At 36.4% G+C, this 20,962-nt stretch overlaps 1 protein-coding gene across 3 annotated transcripts in view; it reads right to left on the bottom strand.

Moving 5' to 3' along the window:
* The window catches only part of PGPEP1L (pyroglutamyl-peptidase I like), a 104,870-nt gene that overhangs the window by 66,875 nt on the left and 17,033 nt on the right, over positions 1-20,962 (bottom strand). For 2 of the 3 annotated variants that reach the window (XM_074295050.1, XM_074295049.1), the window contains exon 3: positions 11,814-11,866. In XM_074295050.1, coding sequence (XP_074151151.1) covers positions 11,814-11,866 — 53 coding nt within the window. Of the gene's footprint in view, positions 1-11,813; positions 11,867-14,335; positions 14,520-20,962 lie in introns of those variants that run through there. The other variant, XM_074295051.1, reaches the window with a different exon arrangement.

A 20,962-nucleotide genomic window follows, 5' to 3' on the forward strand; every position in this document is an offset into this window, starting at 1 on the left:
GAAGAACATAATTTTTAAAAATCAGAATTGGGCATGTGGAAGATAATGATACCATGAGACATCAAGAAGTAATAAAATAAAATCAAAGGAAGAAATATTAAATATCTTATTGGAAAACAACTGACCAGAAAAATAGATACAGAAGAGGTAATTTAAGAATTACTGGACTATCTGAAGGCTATGATCAAAAAAAGGAGCCTTGGTATCATATTTTAAGAAATTATCAAAATAAGCTGCCTTAATATTTTAGAAGGGTAAAATAGAAATTTTACCTAAAAAGATCTCAAAATGAAAATTTCCAGGAATATTATAAATAAATTGCAGAGCTCCTAGTTCAAGGAGAAAATATTCCAAGCAGCCAGAAAGAATAATTCAAGTATTGTTGCGTCACAATCAGGAAAACACAATATTTAGTACCTTCTACATTAACGGGTCAAAGGGCTTGCAATATGATATTCCAGAAGGCAAAGAAGATAGAATTACAAGCAAGAATCATCTACCTAGCAAAACTGAATATAATCTTTTGCAGGAGAAGGAGTATTGCATATTCATTCCTAATAAAAAGCCCAGAGCTGAATAGAAAATTTGACTTTTCAAAACAAGACACCCCCCCAAAAAAAAAATAAATAAAATGGGCTGGAAAAAGAAATCATAAGGAATTCAACAAGATTAAACTGTTTATATCTTACATGGGAAAATGATACTCCTAAGAACTTCATTTTATGTATTTATACATAGACAGGGCATGGGAGTGAGTGAAATATGATGAGGTGATATCTAAAGGTTAAGAATGAGGAATGGTCTGGGAGAAGGGAGAGGTAGAATGTGGAAAATTATCTCAAATAAAAGAGGCAAGAAACAGCTTTTACAGTTGAGGGGAAGAAAGGAGAGGTAGGCAGGAGCATTTGAAGTTTACTCTCATTGGAATTGGCTAAAAGAAGAAAAAAACAGATGCATTCCATTTCTCTGATCCTACAGGAAAGTAAAGGGAGAAAGGGATCAGAGAAATGGAATAGAGGTGAGGTTGATAGAAGGGAGGGCAGATTGAAAGAGATAATAGAAACAAAATGCTTTTAAGGATGTAAAGGGTAAAAGGAGGAAAAGTATAGAATAAATGGGGAAAATAGGATGGAGGGAAATGCAATTAGTACTAATAATTATGAAAAAATTACAAGTATTTCTGATAAAGGCCTCAATAAAGAATTCAGACAAATTTACAAAAAATAAAAGCCATTTCCTAATTAATAAATGGTCAAAGGATCTGAACAGGCAATATTCAAAGTAATCAAAGTTATCTATAGAAATTACTTTGCCTCTCTTAATTGATTTTTAAATCAGTATTGTTTAGAGAAATGCAAATTAAAACAACTCTGAAGTAGCACCCCACACCTGTCAGATTGGCTAATATGACAGAAAAGGGAAAATGATAAATATCGTAGAGAATGTGTGGAAATTGAAAAACTAATGTGCTATTGGTAGTTGTGAATTGATTCAACTACTGTATAAAGCAATTTAAAAGATCTATAAAACCAAGCATATGATCTGGCCAAGCAATATCACTACTAGGTCTATATCCCAAATTGATAAACAATGAAAAAGAAAAGAACCTATATGTACAAAGATATAACAACTCTTTTAGTAATGGCAAAGAAATAGAAATTGAGGGGCTACCCATCAATGGGAGAATGACTGACCAAATTGTGGAATATGACTGTAATGAAATATTAATTTGTCATAAGAAATGATGAGCAGGTTGCTTTCAGAAAAATCTGGAAAGACTTGCATGAACTGATGCAAAGTGAAGTAAGCAGAATCAGGAGAACAGTGTATACAGTAAAAGCAATATTTTACTATAATCAACTGCAAATGACTTACCTATTCTCAGTGAATACAATGATCCAAGAGAATTCCAAAGGACTTATAATAAAAGATGCTATCCCTCTCCAAAGGAAAAACTGAAAAAGTCTTTATGCTGACCAAAGAATCCTTTAAAACAATCAATTTTCTTTATTTTTCTTGTTTTTGTGTGTATATATTTTCTTTTACAACATGACTAATATAGAAATGGGCTCTGCATTCATGTATATATAACTGCTTGCCAAAGGAGAGTGAAGGAGGGAGAGAAAATCAAAATTTTAGGAAACAATTGTTAAAAATTGTTTTTACACACAATAAGGGAAATACAATTTTAAATAAGTTTTTCAAAAAAACCTCTGTGACCAAGAATCATTTTTCCATGATCTCTCTGCTTCATTTGACTCTAATCCCTAAGTTACCAATAAGAAAATTCTCTCCTCTCCTAAATTCTGACAAAGAACTGACTAGAGTTCCTAGTCTGTTCTTAGAACTAAGTACAGATATATTGTGACAAAACTGAGAACATGACAGAAACAGAGGAATGTTTAAAAAAAAACTCAAACTAATAGAAAATCAGATAGATATTTAAATAACCCATTCTCAGAAAAGGAAATAGAACTAGCTGTAATGGAAATGCCAAAGAAAATAGTCTTAGTTCTAATGTACTCAAGGAGAATTCTGTCAAACTTGGAAAGAATAATTGGTACTCATATAACATAAATTGTTTTCAAAAATTGAGAATATACCCTACCAGATTCCTTTTATTGGACAATATGGTCTTAATATGTTAAGATCCTATTAAATTAGGTTGCTCAAAGGATAGAAATCTGGGCTTGAAATCAGGAAGATTCATCTTCCAGAGTTCAGATCTGACTTCAGACACTGGCTGTGTGACCTTGGGCAAGTCACTTAGCCCTATTTACTTCAGTTGCTGATCTGTAAAATAAGCTGGAGAAGGAAATAGTAAGCCATTCTAGTACACTTGCCAAGAAAAGCTCAAATGAAGTCACAAAAAGTCATATATGATTGAAACAACTGAACAAGAACATAATTTTGATATTTAAAAAAAATAAAACACAGAATTGTAGATCAATATTATTAATAAATATTGATTCAAAAGTTCAAAGCCCCATGAAACATGATCAAAGAAATCATTCATCATAACCAAGTTGGATTAATACCACAGATCCAAAGATTGTTCAACATTAAGAATATAATTAATCATATTAAAAATAACATCCCAAACCACAAGATTATGTCAAGACATGCAGAAAAATCATGAAAGTATACGAATAGAAAGACCTTTAAAAATAATTTTAAAAGTATCTAAAACAAAAATAAAACATCATATGCAATGAGGATACATTACAACATTTCCTCAATAAAAGGAACAGTAAAACAAGGATACCTATTCTTTCTACTATTATTTGATTCTATAAATGGTAGCAACAGCAAGGAGACAAGAGGAAGAAAGTAAAGGCATAAAGATAAGCATATTTGGCAAATCCTGAGACATCATTGGAAATGATGAGACAATTAACAACCTTAGCAAAGTTGCATACTATAAATTAAACTCTCAAAAACAACTGCATTTTTATATAATAACTGCAAAACAGAAAATTCCATTCCAATTAATTGCAAAATACATAAGATATCTGGAATCAATCTACCAAAGCAAAGAAATACTTGTATAGATTCAATTATAAATTTCTCCCTAAAGAAATAAAGAAAAACTTAAATAGCTGAAGAAATATTCAATGCTTATGACTAGGTCTTGCCAATATAATAAAAATTACAATACTACAAAAATAATTTTTATTTTAATGCTATACCGATCAAATTATCAAAGGAATAATTTATAGAATCTGATAAAATAATTAAAATTCATTTGAAACAATAAAAGATTTGGAATATCAAGGCAAATAATCAAGAGAGATAGGAATGAATCAGGAATAGCACTCCTACCCTCAAACTATATTATAAAGCAGCAAGTCATCAAAGCTATCTGCTATTGATTAAAAAATAGAGAAACAGTTAATGGAATAAACTAGACAAGAGAAAAGCAAAAATAATAGAACTTTATAATCCAGTGTTCAACAAATCAGAAAACATAAAAGACTTATGAAAGAATTCTGTAATTGATTAAAAAAAATCTTGAGAAAACTGGAAAGGAGGCTGGCAGAAACTAAGCTTAAACTGACACCTTAAGCCATATTCTATAATATATACAATTAGATGCATGACTTTAATATTAAACATCATAGTATTTAAAAAATTAGAAGTAGAACAAATCATATACCTCACAAAATTCTAGGCAGGATTTGTATTCTTTACCAAGCAAAGGTGGACAATGAAGGCATCCTTAAACTAGAGGATAACCTTCTCTTTTCATATAAGCCAGAAAATTAGTCAGCTTTTGTAAGTGCAATAGATCCTCCCAACTCCTTATAAATTTTAGCTGAAAAAATCCCGCTTTGCTACAGGAGAGGAATCTAATGGCATTCTAAACTTCTTCAGTTGGAAATTTGGCTAGAGAGGGATTGACTTCAATCTGAATGGTTTCATCACTAATTAACTCTACTCTGTTGAGAACACTCTGTCCATCTCTCCAGGATCATGTTCTTATCATGAATTGATGTGGCTCTATCAGTATGATGTAGTTGAGATGCTCCATACATCTTTGGCACATAAATAGCTTTCAGGGCATCCCCAAAGTGCTTTGGATTGTTACTATCAGCTTAGAACTAAATCCCATCTGCCTTCTTAATGAGCCAAGAATCCTGCTTCTTTCTAAGCTTTAGACTTTATTTCTGATGGAAATGCTGCCTACTTAGAGATGGATGAACTATCCTGTTGGTAAGCTCTATGGAGTTTTTTGCTTTTCATTCAGCTGCTTCTGGATTTCATTCTGGATCAATATTGATGTTAGCTAGTGTTCTGACCCAAATGAGTAGATATAGTGCTGTATACCAAATCTCTGAAAGCTGCTCATTCCTTTTCTGCTCCATTGCTGCCATTGGATCAGTTCACACTAAGATAAACACTCTAATCTATTGACATTTTAAGTCTTCTGGCAATATCTTGCATAATAAATACATTTTTGGTAAATAATATTTTATTTTTTCCAATTACCTTAGTTTTTTTTAAACAATATTTATTGATCATCTCCATATACTATAGATTGAGCAACCATTCAACTGATGGCATTCCTCAGATTCCAATTCTTTGCCACCTAGAAAAGAGCTATTATTTTTGTACATCCTGAAGTTTGTTTTGTGTAGCACTAATTCTTCCCTTAAAGTACCTTCTCTCTTGATATCATCTTTCCCTATGTCCCTGTGGAGTGAAAATATTCCTATATCCAACTATATGTGTATATTCTTCCCTCCTTTTAATAGTGGAGATGAGTGTTGAGGTTTAAGTGTTAATTGCTCCTCTCATGTCTTTTTTCTTATTTGTATAGACTTCTACTTATGTGTCCAATTATATGGTGCACAAATTTCCATAATATTTCTTTGCTTTTCCTGTATTCTCTATCTTCTTCCACTCCTTCCACAGCAAAAGGCTAGAAACAAGAGGTAACATAGTGGATAGAGAATTGGTGTTGGAGTTTGGAAGACCTGAGTTCAAATTCAGTGTCAGACATTATGACTCAGGCAACTCACTTAACCTTCCTGCCTCATTTTCCTTAACTGTAAAATGAGGGATAATAGCACCTACATCCTAGGGTTGTTGTAAATTCATTTAAAAAAAGATTTTGAGTTCCATTTTTTTTTCTTCCTGCATTTCCTCCTCTCTCCCAAGACAACAAACAATCTGTTAAGTTATACAAGTGCAATCATGTTAAACATTTCCACATTAATCATGTTGTGAAAGAAGAAACAGAACGAAGGGGAAAACCATGAAAAACAAAAACAAAAAACAACACAAAAATAAAAATAGTATGGCTTTAATCTGCATTCAGATTCCATAGTGCTTTCTCTGGAGGTGGATGGTATTTTTCATCAGGAGTCTTTTGGTATTGTCTTAGATCATCGTATCTCTGAAGAGAGTTACATCTATCATATTTGATCATTGCACAATATTGCTGTCACTGTGCGCAGTGTTCTCTCAGCATCTGTTCATGTTGGTCTTTTCAGGTTTTTCTGAAATCTGTCTGCTCACCATTTCTTATAGCACAATAATATTCCATTACATTCATGTAACACAGCGTGTTCAGTCTTCCCCAACTGATGGGAAATTTCCTATTGAATGCAATTTAGCTCAGAGAGGGTAAGAGCAGTCCAGTACCATGTTCTCACAAGCTGTCTGTCTCTTCTTACAGTCTATTAAATGTCACTGTTTGCTGCAAGAGTATATGCACAGTTTTATTATTTAGGCAAACAGAAGAAAATGTTGGCGACAAGGTGTGAGATGCTCAAGTCTTCAGTAGTAAGTGACCTTTGCTGTTGTTTTTTCCAGTTCCCAAGGACTCCCTGCCATGTATACTATTCTGTGCCTATGCTAGCTTTCAAGTCACCCAGAATTAAAAGCCTGTGCCCTTCTGGCACACTGAGGATAAGGGTTGCCAGGTCTTCACAAAATTTTTCTTTGCTCCCATCAGGGCTCTTCATGGTGGGAAAATAGACATTGAGGATGGTTTCTTTCTGCAACCATATTGCCATTGTTCACTCTTTATGGCAGACATACAACCTTGTAGATTAGATCAGTTTTGATTGAACTAATTAGACTGTACTAAACCAGTTTCATGGTGCTCCCCCCCACAGTGGTCACTCAAAAAAATGAGTATGCAGCTCCAACTGCAGGAAGCTGGTCATTTGCCAGCCTTATTTCACTCTGGGCTGCTATTTATCTACTGAGTCCTCTCGCAATAAGAACTGTTTGTCTTTCAGGTCTACTGGATTTTGTGTTGTCTTTAAGTGAGTGCACATTCCATGTACCAATGGTGGGTGAAGTCATCTTTGAAGAAGTTTTTGTACATTTTTTTGTGTTTCACCTACCGGGATCTTTACCTGTTGCAGTAATCAGGTAAGGATTAGGTAAGCAGACAATTTGGGGGGCACCTTTTCTGACTCCTTCCTTATTGCAGGAGGTGAGCAATCTGATGCCTAAATGGCTATTCAGAAACAAAGGGTACCGCCAAATCCACTGCTGCATCCAGAGAAAAGATGAACTTATAGCTATAGCCACCTGTGTGCAGGTTTGTAACTATAGCTCCCAGTATAACTGCTGCTTCATCACTTGCCTATTGCTGCAGGCCTTTGAGATGGGTAAAAATGGAAAAATGGTATGGATGATGTCTTTTGATTCGTGTGAAAATTGCGTGTAAGACAGGGTTGTATGAAATCATTAATCTCTCTCCTTTTCATAGTCATTGCTGTCCAATGGCAGGACAGAGTCAATATGACTGATGATAGCTTGAGAAATAGTGGTATTTTCAGTGTCTAATCCATTGCAGCTGTGGACACTTCATGGCCATTGGAATGAACTGATCTCATCTGCCCCTTACATCAGGGAAAGTCTTCACATGCTTGGGACAGATCCCTGAGACACCAAAGATGGAAAGCAGACTTTAAAATGGATTCAGCAGCCCTCATACCAGTAGTATCTGAAAACAATCTATACCCCTGAAAACAAAATAAATGCTTACCGAATAGGGAATGCCTTAACAAACGTTGTACATGAATGTAATGGAATGTTACCTACTGTAAGAAATGAAAAATATGATGAACACATTGAAGAATGGAAGGATATACATGAAGTGATGCAGAATGAAATGTTAAGAGCCAAGAAAACAATAGTGATCATAACAATGCAAAACAATGCAAGCAACCACACACATACATACATACACACACACACACACACACACACACACAAAAGTGAATATTATAAAATTATAAAGGATAAGCATGGATGGAAAGAAAAATTATAGAAGACCAATGCTACCTCACTTCCTTGCAAGGATTAGATGTTAATTAACATTTATAAAACCCCTATTATGTGTGTTTGGCACAGTGCTCAGTGCTAAGACCACAAAAGAGGTAAAAAAAAAAAAAAAAAAGCAAACAAACAAAAAAAACCCCTCCTTACCTTTAAGGAATTCATAATCCAATGGGAGAGGCTAATAACTAGCAAACAAGTATGTGCAAACAAGTCATTGACAAAGGATAAATAGAAAACAATCAAAAGAGAGAAGGTACTCAGAAACAAGAGAGATTGGGAGTTGGGACTTAAAGGAAGTCATGGAAGCCAATGGTGAGAAATGAGAAGGGGGCATTTCCTGGCATGGGCTGTCTGAGAAAATGTCTGGAGCCCAGAGATGGAGTATCTTTTTAGAGAAACAGTAAAGAAGTCACTGTTATTGGGTCAAAGATTACCAGTCTAAGAATAGGGTACAAAAAAGACTAGAAAGATGGGAGGGGCTAGATCATAAAGGACTTTAAACGCCAAAAAATATTTTTGTATTTGCTTTTGGAGGTAATGGTGAGCCAATGAAATGGAAAGAGGATAGGGTAGAAGTTTAGCTTTTCAGTTAGTCCTTTGTGGTTGCAGCTGAGTTCCCTTTGGGTGAAGAATAATCCTGCATTATTCAAATGATACTGTTGTCTTAATATTTCCATGTACACCAAATCTCTGAAAGCTCTCCACTTTTTTTCTGCTCTGCTGTTGCCAACTTACCCTCCAAGTTGGCAACAAACTGTTCCCTCTCAGAGATGTGCTCTAATCTGTTGACATTTATTCTTCTAGTAGTCTTTTTGTCTTGGGTTTGCAGCTTTTGTTGAATGCAAATATTCAGCTTGGAGAGGATAAGTCTATGATCAGTCCAGCACTCTGCACCACATATTGGCTTACATCCTGTCTGGTTCTTCTTACAATCTCATAGTTTATTAACGTATACTTCCCCAAAAGATATTTTATGGAGAACTCATACAGGGCAAGCATTCACAAGATGGTCAGAAAAAAAATGATACAAGGACATTTTCAAGGTCTCTCTTAAAGCTTTAAAATTGATTGTATGATATGGGAGACACTGACATAGGACTGTCCAGCATAGCATGCCCTCATCAGAGAAGGTGCTGTGCTTTATGAGTAAAGCAGAATTGACTTAGCTTAGGAAAAAACACAAGATCCACAAAGTTAGAGAAGTCACCCCAAATGTTCACAGGGACTATTTCTATCCAAATTGTGGCAGAGCATTCTAAATTCATACTGGTCTGATCAACCACAGTTGGACACATTGTAACTCAATTCTACCACAGTGATATCATTTTGGTCCTCTGAGAATTTAATATTTCAACATTTATGTTTTTAAAGAATTCACTGTGTTCTTCTGGAAGACCTATGAGGATTAAACTGTCTCTACAAATCTTTTCTTCAATGTCAATTCCTATGATTTGAACAAAGATTATATGTCCTTTTAATGTTGTTACCTTTTTGCTTCCTATCTGCTAGATTTTCCCTACTTTGGTATTTTTGTATCCAAATCATTTACTCCATTTTTTATTTCTTTGAAGGAACTCTTGACCATAGCTTCATTTCCTTACCCTAATTTGTTAATTGAGACCTTTTGTTTTTGCATTGAGAGCAACATTCACATTTCCAATGGATTTCATTTCTATTGTGAACCATTCTGGCATTTCTTGTTGTTGTTTGATGCTCTCAAGAGTTCAAAAGATTCTGTGTTTCATAAGGCTTGGTTCATTTTCCTTTGTTAGTGTAATATTTATTAATGTAACTACAAGAGTAAGGTGACCTCAAATTTCTCTGAGATTTGTAGTCCTTCCCAGTTTGGAAAGAGAGAAAAATAATAACAAAATCAGCCTTCTGAGAGGAATATAGTTTTTGATGGACATTGATGGCAGAGCAAGGGGACATGACGAGGTTGGAAGAGGGAAAGGCAGATAATGACAACAGCACAATTATGAAATCCAGTGCCTAGGACAGCCAGCATACAAAGCAGTTTGTCACTAGTAGGGAAGGAAGGGTAAGTGTTGTCAATATTCATTTCAGTAGTAGGAAAAAACCTCATAGGAAAGAATTATGGTTCCGATCCTGTCCCTGCCTTACTTATACTTTTTTATTTTTTTTACTTATACTTTAAAAAAAAATTTGATAGAGGAGAACATTTGCCAGAACATTAATATTCATTTTATAAACACCTGTGACTGATCTTGCCTTTAAGTTGCTTGGTGTCCTTTGCTACACAAGGGTACGGGACATCAATGGGAACCACTCATTAAAGGGAGTGGGAGAGGAATTATTAGTACAGAGCTGGAAGCTAAAACCTCAGCCCACTGTCAGATAGTTCTCTCTACCTGAGATCATATGTACAAGCCATTTTATAAGCACAGAATGGGCACAAAACTGGACTCTGCTGCACAAATTTACTTTATAGATCTGAGGCAAAGTTATATTAAGAAAGCTTTGTAATCTCTTTGAGCATTTAGTACTCATATTTCTAATTTCAGACTATTGATTTATCTCTTTATGATCTAGATTTTTATTGAGCTTTTTTTCCTCTTGAAGTCCTCATTTTCCAGCTTTCTTTCCCTTAGATTCTCCTGTCGGTTGCTTTCTGATTTTCCCTCCTTTCCTGAGAGGTATACTTCCAAAGTTAAACTGTAAAGCTGAGGCAGCCTCCCTGTATGGTAAGAGATTTATGTTTCATTAACTTCAGTCCCTGCTGCGAGTATCATCTGGGGCATATTGGATTGGCCCCAGATGGATTTCAGTCCCCTTTCATTCAGTTCTGGTGTAGCCATTCATGCTGTTCTTCTGCCCAACCTCTTCCCTTGGCTCTCATTCTTTTCCTTTTTGGCTGGGCTGAATGTCAAGTCAAGTTGACAAGCATTTATTAAGCACTTATTATGTGCCAGGAACTGTACTCTGCCGCTTTTGTCAGGGTTGGAATAGGACAGGGAGGGCTTCCCAGATAGTCTCCGGAGCCTTAGGAATCCCTACCTAGGAGTACCCCAAGCAGAAGGAAGCACACCTTTCTCAATTTCCACATAAGGCAGGAATGTCTGTTGTAAGGGTTGAGGTCTCGGCAGCAGTAAGAGACTCTAATATTTGCCTCAAGCACAAGCCCATAGTTGGCCTCATATGGAGAATTATGGGGGAAGGGTGTTGAGTGAGTGATTTAAAAATAACTCCAGTATTAGTTAATTCAGAAGGATTGTACTTTGTAGGGGTTCCTCGTTTTTTAATCCTGTGGATTCAACTTTAATTAGTCTACATCTGCCACATAATTCATCTTCTGGGGTTTTGTTTTTTTTTGCTTTTTGTTTGTTTGTTTTGTTTTTCAGAGTAAGAAGGGGTTGGAGAAAGCGTCTGGTTAGCCATCTTGTGGGACATATCACATAAATATTTTCACATAAAAATTTTTGTTTTCTTTTTCTTGATTTTAATCATATCCCATCCTTTATATATCTCACTAGTTTTATTTGTTTATGAAAAAGCAAAAGCTATTATGTGAAACAGATTCAGAAAGACATTATGATTAGAAAAGCAATGGGTTCAGAGTTGGGGGGCTGAGATTATGTCCAAGCTTTGTTACATAACAACCATATGACTTTGAGCGAGTCATTTACTTTCCCCATGCCTCAGTTTCCTGTTCTGTAAAATGTGGATAATAATACCAGCACTGCTATGGGAATCAAGTAAGATAATGCATGTAGCTCATCTGTAAATTGTCAAGTGCTAAATCTACATGAGGTAATGCTATTAACTTATAAGAAGTGTGGGAGAACTGCTTTGAAAGGAATAAAGAGTAAAGCATTTCTCATTTTTCACTCAGTCACTAAGGCACAAGCTAGTGTTTTCCTTCCTTCCCTCTTTGGATTATGTTACAAAAGCAAGTGCCCTGGGCCAAGGGCCACAGAGAGCTGTTTCTCAGGAGAACCGGAAGGCATCGGCTTTTCCCCAAGCATGTGACTCGTTTAGATTGTTCTTACCTTCACTGCTTCCCAGCTAGAATTAACAGGGTGGCGTCCAAATGGCCCAAAACCTGAAACCAAAGAAAACCCCAGCATGATTACACTGTTTGCACTTGAGTCGTGAGAGATTGGATTCTATGCCTGACCTATATGCTTTCTTTCATTTGCTTTTAATTCTTATAAACCTTTTCCCACTCTCCTGAACTGGCTATGTTTCTCTCTGAAACCTCTCTGTGTCATAAACATTCTTATGGGAAGTCTACATTTTTCCCTTTCCCATTGCAGATCCTTTCACCACTGATCTAGAAGCGTTGCTTGGGTACCTGTTGTTATGTGTCTGGCACTGTAGGGGAAACCAAAGGAAGCACACAGCATGTGAAGCAAGTAAACAATGATACAAGATACCCTTTATAGTCATCCAGTCCTAAATTAGAGAGTTGGGACTCTTAGGGGACTGAGCATTCTAGAGATTTTCTTGTTGTTCTGTCATGTCCGACTCTTCCTGACCCTGTGCACTATCCTGTCCATGGAGTTTTCTTGGCAAAGATACTGCAGTGGTTTGCCATTTCTTTCTCCAGGAGATTAAGGCAAACAGAGATGAAGTAATTTGACTTTCATCACACTGCTTGTTAAGTATTTCAGGCCACATCTGAACTCAGGTCTTCCTGACTCTGGTGCTCTATCCACTAGGCCACTCAGCTGTCTACTGTATGAAGAAGGGGTGGGTTAGTGTGGGCTGGAGGATTAAGGGAATTCTTTCTGGAGGAGATGGGGGATGAGCTGAGCCTAATGGAACCAGTCAATTAATAGAGTATTTAATAAGCTCCTACTATATGCCAGGTCCAAGTGCAAAAAATGAAATAATTCTTCTTGGCAAAGGGCTTATATTCTAATGCAAGAGTAAAAATATATTTAAAAAGACCCTGTATGACATAAAGTTAATAAATACAATATAAACAAGGTGGATAAACAGTAGATAGTTTAGGAGGAAGAGTTCTAGCAGTTGTAATGATTAGTCAAGGTTTTATAAAGAATATAATGTTTGAGGTACATCTTAAAAGAAGAAAAAAAACCTTAGTAGGCACAGAAAGTAAGAAGGAAGTACCTGCCAGATATTTAAGATGGCCAAAAAGGATTTGGACAAGGAGAAAGAGGAAAGAGGAAAGAAGCCATTTTCGAGTGGGTTTCAGATGACTATGAAGACACCAGATTGATATGTGATGTTGTTCTTTCTATTTCTGGTAGCATAATGTGATCATAGATTTGGAATGGAAAGAACTTTAGAGTACTCTAGCTCAGGGCTTCTTAAATTTTTTCCACTTGCAACCCTTTTTTGCCCCCAAAATTTCTAGATGATTCTGGGTATATAGGTATGTAAAATAGGTATATAAATCAAACATTTATTCTTAATAAATCATAATTCTGTGATCCCATACTTAATTATGAGACCCTATAAGGGGGTTGTGACCCACAGTTTAAGAAGTTGGAATCTAGTTGAATCCTATTATTTTAACCATTGAGGAAACTCAGATTCCAAAATACGAAATCTTGCCTAAGATAGTGTATAGCAAATTTAATATTTGAATCCAAGTTCTATAATTTCAAATGCAGTGCCTTTCAGTCTAGTGGAAATTGAATTGCAAGTGTACTGATATGCATAGTGCCCATCTTCTGTTGTCCTGAAAATACCCTTTCTGGGTCTTAGTTATACCATCTATAAAATAGGGAGGCTGTAATAGATGATCTCTGTTGTCTTTTTCAGCTTAAAACTTCAAAGGTCTTCTTAGTTCTTTTATTTTAGACATTTTGTATTACAGCAGTTTTTCAGAACTTTGCTTTTAGAAAAGATGGCAAAATGCTGTCAGTACTTAATTAGTAAATGTTCCCTAGTGAGCTGAAATGATAGTTAAACTCATCCCTAAGACTTCAGAAATTGCTTTGAAAATAATTCCTGGACAAAGAATAACTCCCTGATGTTTGCTATGTCTCATTTTGGAGCTTCCAATCACTCAATCAATAAATTAGCATTTAAAAAGAACCATCTGTGAGCCAGGTAATCTGCTAGTAACTTCAAAATAATACAGGCAATCAAACAAATATGTGCATGTAGTAGTATGTGGTTATGGATATCCCAGTATTATACTTGAGTGTCTTAGTTATTTTATTACTCAAATCAACAAGAGGACAAAATCTTCATTTCAGCACTGTGCACTGTGATTTGTATTTCAGATGTGTTTATCATAGGAAGGACAAGGAATACAGCTTGGGAATAGTCATCCACATGTATTCATGCCTTTAGTGGTTTCCCCTTTCTAGTGAATAATATCCAAAGTTCTTAGCACAGCATTGAAGGCCTTTCACAATCTGGTTCCTACTCAGCTTTGTTCTTCATACTATTACTTCCTTCCAAGTACACTACAGGAGTTAACCTGGACTGCTGTCTTTTCCATAAAGACATCCCTTATTCTTCTGCCACTGAACCTTTGTTTATCTTTTTTTGGGGAGGGGAGCAGGGAAGTAAGTAGTGTAAAGTGACTTACTCAGAGAGCTAGTAAGCATCTGAAGCTAGATTTGAACTCTGTCCATTGGGCCACTTAGCTGCCTCTGAATCTTTGTTTATTGTGCTCATTTGATGACAACTTTGATACCTTACTTTATCCTCCGTGTCCCTCATAGTCTTCAATTGAAATCCCACCCATTCTTCAAAGCATGGCAGATTGAGAACAGCTGTAAGAAATTTTAGAAAACATGACTCTAAATGTAATACTTTTTGCAACTCACCATGTAGCATCTTCAAGACTACCTCAAATAGTTTTTTTTCCCTTGATTCTCCTTCCCCTTTCTCCCATTTGGATAGGATCTCTCACACTTTGTAAGGGCTTAACAAAGCCTTCTCTACTTATGCACTTCTACTGTTGATTTGTTTGGTTTGTCCTGGAACAGATTTCATCAGTGTTACGGGACTCCCAGTGTAGGAAACCCTTGGTCATCTTTACTATCTCAAGTCTCTGAGCTGATAGTTTAGGATCCCCAAGAATAGCCCTAACCTCCAAACCACTGGACCTGTTTCTCATCTGGTTCTTGCAGCCACTGATGGAAAAAAAATTCACTGTGAAGAAACAGCTTCCTCATTACCATCAGCAACAACTGTGGACCAACTGCCACCAAGAGGAAGATGAGCACCTAACAGCCCTGAGAGTGTCAGTACTCCCATAGCCTCCTGTCCTGCTTCCATCAGAGTCTCAAGCACCATCCAGGGAAGCAACTCCCTTGAAGAAGGGACCGATTATGGCCCCACACTTAACACCACATACCAAGATAAGATCAAAATGGGTCTACCTCTCAGACTTGTGGAGGAGGAAGGAATTTGTGATCAAAAGAGAACTAGAGATCATTATTGATCACAAAATATAAAAATTTGATTACATCAAATTAAAAAGCTTTTGTATAAACAAAACTAATGCAAACAAGTTAGAAGGGAAGTAACAAAGTGGGTAAACTTTTTTACAGTTAAAGGTTCTGATAAAGGTCTCATCTCCAAAATATATAGAGAACTGACTCTAATGTATAAGAAATCAAACCATTCTCCAATTGATAAAGGGTCCAAAGATATGAACAGACGATTTTCAGATGATGAAATTGAAACTATTTCCACTCATATGAAAGTGTTCCAAATCACTATTTGTAATGTTCTGTTGTCTCCAGAAACTGCCGATCGCTCTCTGGGAGGAGATCTGCTGTCTCAACTCCATCTCTTGGCCAGATTCTTCTTCCTGTAGAGAGCCCCGCCAACTCTGACCTAGAGTAGAAGACTTTTTTCCCTTGCTCAATGTTGCTTCTTTTATCCTCCCAGAGAATGGGTGTGGAATAACTCAGGGGCTTCTGGGAAAAAATACTTCAACCAATGAACTTGCTCCTCCTAAGCATGCAAGCTCCTCCCCAGAAGTTCAAAGGGGTAAAACTCCCCCCAAAGGCTGGAACTAGAGAATTGTTAAGTACCGACTTAGCACTTAGTAAGAACCTAATATCTCATTATCTCATTAGCACTTAGTAAGAACCTAACATCTCCCCCTTTCTTTTGATTTAGAATATAGGGTGGTCATGACCTTGAAATATAAATCCATCAATATGGGAGGCATTACACATAATTACACAGATTACATAAACACATAGTAACATAGTAACATAATACATGCTAGAAGTATGTAACAAATAATATAATCAAATAATCATAAATTGAGAATTTATAAATGTCCATAACTCCATTGTCCATTAGTCTCATCTTGTGTTAGGAAATCCAATGATTCCTGCTGGTTTTAAAGTTCTTTAACAGTCTTCTTATTAGCCATGCTCTTTCAGTGTCAGATGTTTCTTAGATTTTCTCCTTTGTTTTGAGGTCTTTCTCTTTTTCTGTCTCTCTCCAATGGACAAGGCAAATACGACTCATTGGCACCCATCTGATTCCTTCTACATCTGAAGAAATATAAGCAAACCCTCTCCCCCAGGCAGTTAACCTATCTGGTCCCTTCCATTCACCACTTTCTGGGTCTCTCCACATCACCTGGTGATTATCTAAGGACAGTAGATGCTCGCACTGGACACTGCCCTTCTGGTGAGTTATAAAACCTGTCTGTCAGAGCCAGTGCTTCTTTGTCAAAAATTAGAAAATTAATGGTATAGAGAACTAAATTTAGAAGTTCTCTAGGGCTACCTGTGGCTTCCCTTTTCTTTTGTTTTTGGAGGAGTGTCTTAATGTCTCTGTTTCTTCTCTCTTAGCTTTAACCAATGCTTTTTCTAATCTTGTCATAGGTTGCTTCACAGGAGATTCTGTTTGTGTTTCTGCCTCTTTTCCTCCTCCTTCTTGCTCCACCCCTGAAGGGTTAATTGAGGGAGGAGATGGGAAATGCTCCTGTTGCTCAGAATTGTACTTAACTTCATTGTTATCTGATTCATCCTTTTCACCTAGTTTAGTCAACACCTCCCCAATTTGCTCCTTCTTCTCTTCCTTTAGAATAACAATTTTTAAAGCCATTTGGATTAAATTGTAGGTATGAAGTATATCTTTGGAAATTGAGTTTGGTTTGGAATTGTAATGTTCACCTAATTGCTTTCCTACTAATTCCCATTCATCTAGATCCAATTCTTCTTCCAGAGAAAAACAAGGACATATGACCTGCACAGTTTTTAAAAGTTCAATTATCTCCTCCAAAATTATAATCAATCCTTGGCTTTTTATAATGTTGATAATGCTCTCTAAACATTTTCCTTGAACAGAAGGGGTTTGCCCCATTTCACTGAAATTCTACTTTAGTTTTTTAACAAAATTAAACAAAGTTTAACAAAAGTTTCACAAAGTTTCCTTGTTATTCACGCTTTTGGGTCAGAGAGACTTTTCCACTGAGATCTGGATCGGAGGCTTTTCCACTGAGATCTGGATCTTGTCAGTCCGAGGGTCTCTGTTCAGGCGCCAAAATGCAAAGGTCTGGGCTAACTTCTCTGAAGGGCTCAGAATAAGTCCTTTTCAGGATAAGCAAAAGTCCTTGACCCACGTTGGGTGCCAAAATGTAATGTTCTGTTGTCTCCAGAAACTGCCGATCGCTCTCTGGGAGGAGATCTGCTGTCTCAACTCCATCTCTTGGTCAGATTCTTCTTCCTGTAGAGAGCCCCGCCAATTCTGACCTAGAGTAGATACTTTTTTCCCTTGCTCAATGTTGCTTCTTTTATCCTCCCAGAGAATGGGCATGGAATAACTTAGGGGCTTCTGGGAAAAAATACTTCAACCAATGAACTTGCTCCTCCTAAGCATGCAAGCTCCTCCCCAGAAGTTCAAAGGGGTAAAACTCCCCCCAAAGGCTGGAACTAGAGAATTGTTAAGTACCGACTTAGCACTTAGTAAGAACCTAATATCTCATTATCTCATTAGCATTTAGTAAGAACCTGACAACTATTGATCAGAGAAATGCAAATTAAAGACAACTCTGAGATATCATTACACACCTGTCAGATTGGCTAAGATGATAGGAACAAATAATGATGAATGTTGGAGGGGATGTGGGAAAACTGGGACACTGATGCATTGTTGGTGGAGTTGTGAAAGAATCCAACCATTCTGGAGAGTAATCTGGAATTATGCCCCAAAAGTTATCAAACTGTGCATACCCTTTGATCCAGCAGTGTTGCTATTGGGTTTGTATCCCAAGGAAATACTAAAGAAGGGAAAGGGACCTGTATGTGCCAAAATGTTTGTGGCAGCCCTTTTTGTAGTGGCTAGAAACTGGAAGATGAATGGTTGTCCATCAATTGGAGAATGGTTGGATAAATTATGGTATATGAATGTTATGGAATATTATTGCTCTGTAAGAAATGACCAACAGGATGAATACAAAGAGGCTTGGAGAGACATCAACTGATGCTGAGTGAAATGAGCAGAACTAGGAGATCATTATACACTTCAACAATGATACTATATGAGGATGTATTCTGATGGAAGTGGATATCTTCAACATAGAGAACAGCTAATCCAATTCCAATTGATCAATGATGGACAGAATCAGCTACACCCAGAAAAGGAACACTGGGAAATGAGTGTAAACTGTTAGCATTTTTTGTTTTTCTCCCCAGGTTATTTTTACTTTCCGAATCCAATTCTTCCTTTGCAACAACAACAACAACAACAAAATTCGGTTCTGCACATATATATTGTACCTAGGATATACTATAACATATTTAATATATATGGGACTGCCTGCTATCTAGGGGAGGGGGTGGAGGGAAGGAGGGGAAAAATTCGGAACAAAAGGGAGTACAAGGGATAATGTTGTAAAAAATTACCTATGCATATGTACTGTCAAAAATGTTATAATTATAAAATTAATAAAAAAAAAAAAAAAAAGAAAGGATCAGCAGGATGAATACAGAAAGGCTTGGAGAGACTTACATGAACTGATGCAGAATGAAATGAGCAGACCCAGTACTTCAACAACAATACTGTATGAGGATGTATTCTGATGGAAGTGGATATTTTCAACAAAGAGAAGATCTAATTCAGATCCAATTGATCAATGATGGACAGAATCAGCTACACCCAGAGAAGGAACACTGGGAAATGAGTGTAAACTGTTTGCATTTTTATTTTTCTTCCCAGGTTATTTTTACCTTCTGAATTCAATTCTTCCTGTGCAACAAAAAAATTAGGTTCTGCACACATATATTGTATCTATGATATACTATAACATATTTAACATGTATGGGAATGCCTGCCATCTAGGGAAGGGAGTGGAGGGAAGGAGGGGAATACTTGGAACAGAAGGGAGTGCAAGGGATAATGTTGTAAAAAAATTACCCATGCATATGTACTGTCAAAAAAAGTTATAATTATAAAATTAATAAAAACATTTTTAAAAAAAGAAGTGGCCGATTATCCTCATCATTTGCCAACCAACTGCCAATAGGCCAGTCAGGCTGGATTAGCAGAAGCAGTGGGGCATCCTGATGGAGAGGTTAGAGGTAGCATGTGCCAGGCAAACCAAGTCACCAGCACTACCTTGATCACCCTTATCCCCTGATAGAGACAACTCATAACTCTGCACCCAAGAACCTTTGGAATATTAATGCTTTTAGCTTAGTGCCCTGACCCATAATTGTAGGGAAATTTATCCCATAATTTATCCCTCCTTGTGGAGATGCAGTCTAGCAGCTGCTCCTGCAGGTGCTATAAACATAACTATTAAAGATCCAGAAAAGAAAGTTTCTATCATTGTCAAATGGTTGACATCAAAACTGATATAATTTAATTAGTGAAAATGATAATATGAAAGAAGCATTATTATACACTTTGCCATTGCATTCTAAATAACAGGGAAGCTTTCCATTTAACTTCCATATGTGTTGTCTAGAGCCAGGATTGTCTTACTTTTCTATTTGAATTTCTAATGCTTAGCACAAATGCTTTGCACATTGTAAGCACTTATTTATTAAGCTTTAATAAATGCTTTATTCAGTCATTCATTTGTCCATCAATGCAGATAAGTAAATGATTTCTATCTTCTGAGATCATAGGACGACAGATTTAAAATTGGAAATGTCCTTAGCCGTCATATATTCCAACCTCCTCCTTTTACAGAAGAGAAAAGTGAGTTTAGAGAGGTTTAAGTGATTTGGCTGAGTTAAGAAAGACAATAAATATCATAACTGGGATAGGATTTCAGTTCAAGGCCCGTGACTCCAATTTCAATGTTCTTGGCAGTGCATCATGCTGACTATCAAGATGTATAAAAATATTTTTTTCATGATGTTTTAATGTGGATACTATGAAGGGATAATGTAATACGGTGTAAAGTCTAGGAATCAGATTCTTGGATTCAAATTATGGCTTTGTCATTAACTGTGTGAATTTAGCAACATCATTTCAGCTCTAAGCCTCAGTTTTCTCACCTTTAAAAGAGAGTTTAAAATATTTTCATTACCTACTGCACTTGGTTAGTTGGACCTGAAGACAATACTTTAATGTTATATGAATAGGAGTTGTTATTGTATCAGTTCACCTCTAAGATCATATGGGGAAGGCACAATCCTAAAAAAAAAAAAAAAAAGAGAGTCGTGTCTCATTAACCTTTTGGTAGCATGCATTGTGTGTATGTATATATATCACAGTTACTTGATAAATGCATGATGAATGAATGAGGCTACTCCCAGATGACTACATACAACATTACTTATTATTATAACTTGCTTCTACTAGTTTCCCAAGGGAATAAAAGTATTTGTCCACAAGTTTTTCAAATTACCTAATTGTGTCCTCAGGCATTGGCTCCATAATATAGGTTGGATAAGACTGATGATCTACTAAACCCAGGGAAGAACTGTGATCTTTATGGAAGGAGTGCCCACAGCAATGACGTCATTAATCCATAAAGTACTGAAATAAGACAAGCCCTCAAACAACTCCTGCTTTAATCTGGTGCTGTCAGGAAAGGGGTCAGGGCATCATTTGGGCTTACAAAAGCATCTGCAAGTTGTACGGTAAGATGGAAGCAGGTTTCAGTACATTCTAAATGATGATGTGCCTACAGACAGTGGTATAAAAGACATTATCAGGGATTCTAATGACAGAAGGAGGTAAGCTGTGACTGATAATTAAGAGCTGATGAGTTACATTTTGATGAAAA

This window comes from Sminthopsis crassicaudata, chromosome 2 (assembly GCF_048593235.1).
Source record: "Sminthopsis crassicaudata isolate SCR6 chromosome 2, ASM4859323v1, whole genome shotgun sequence".
NCBI lineage: Eukaryota > Metazoa > Chordata > Mammalia > Dasyuromorphia > Dasyuridae > Sminthopsis > Sminthopsis crassicaudata.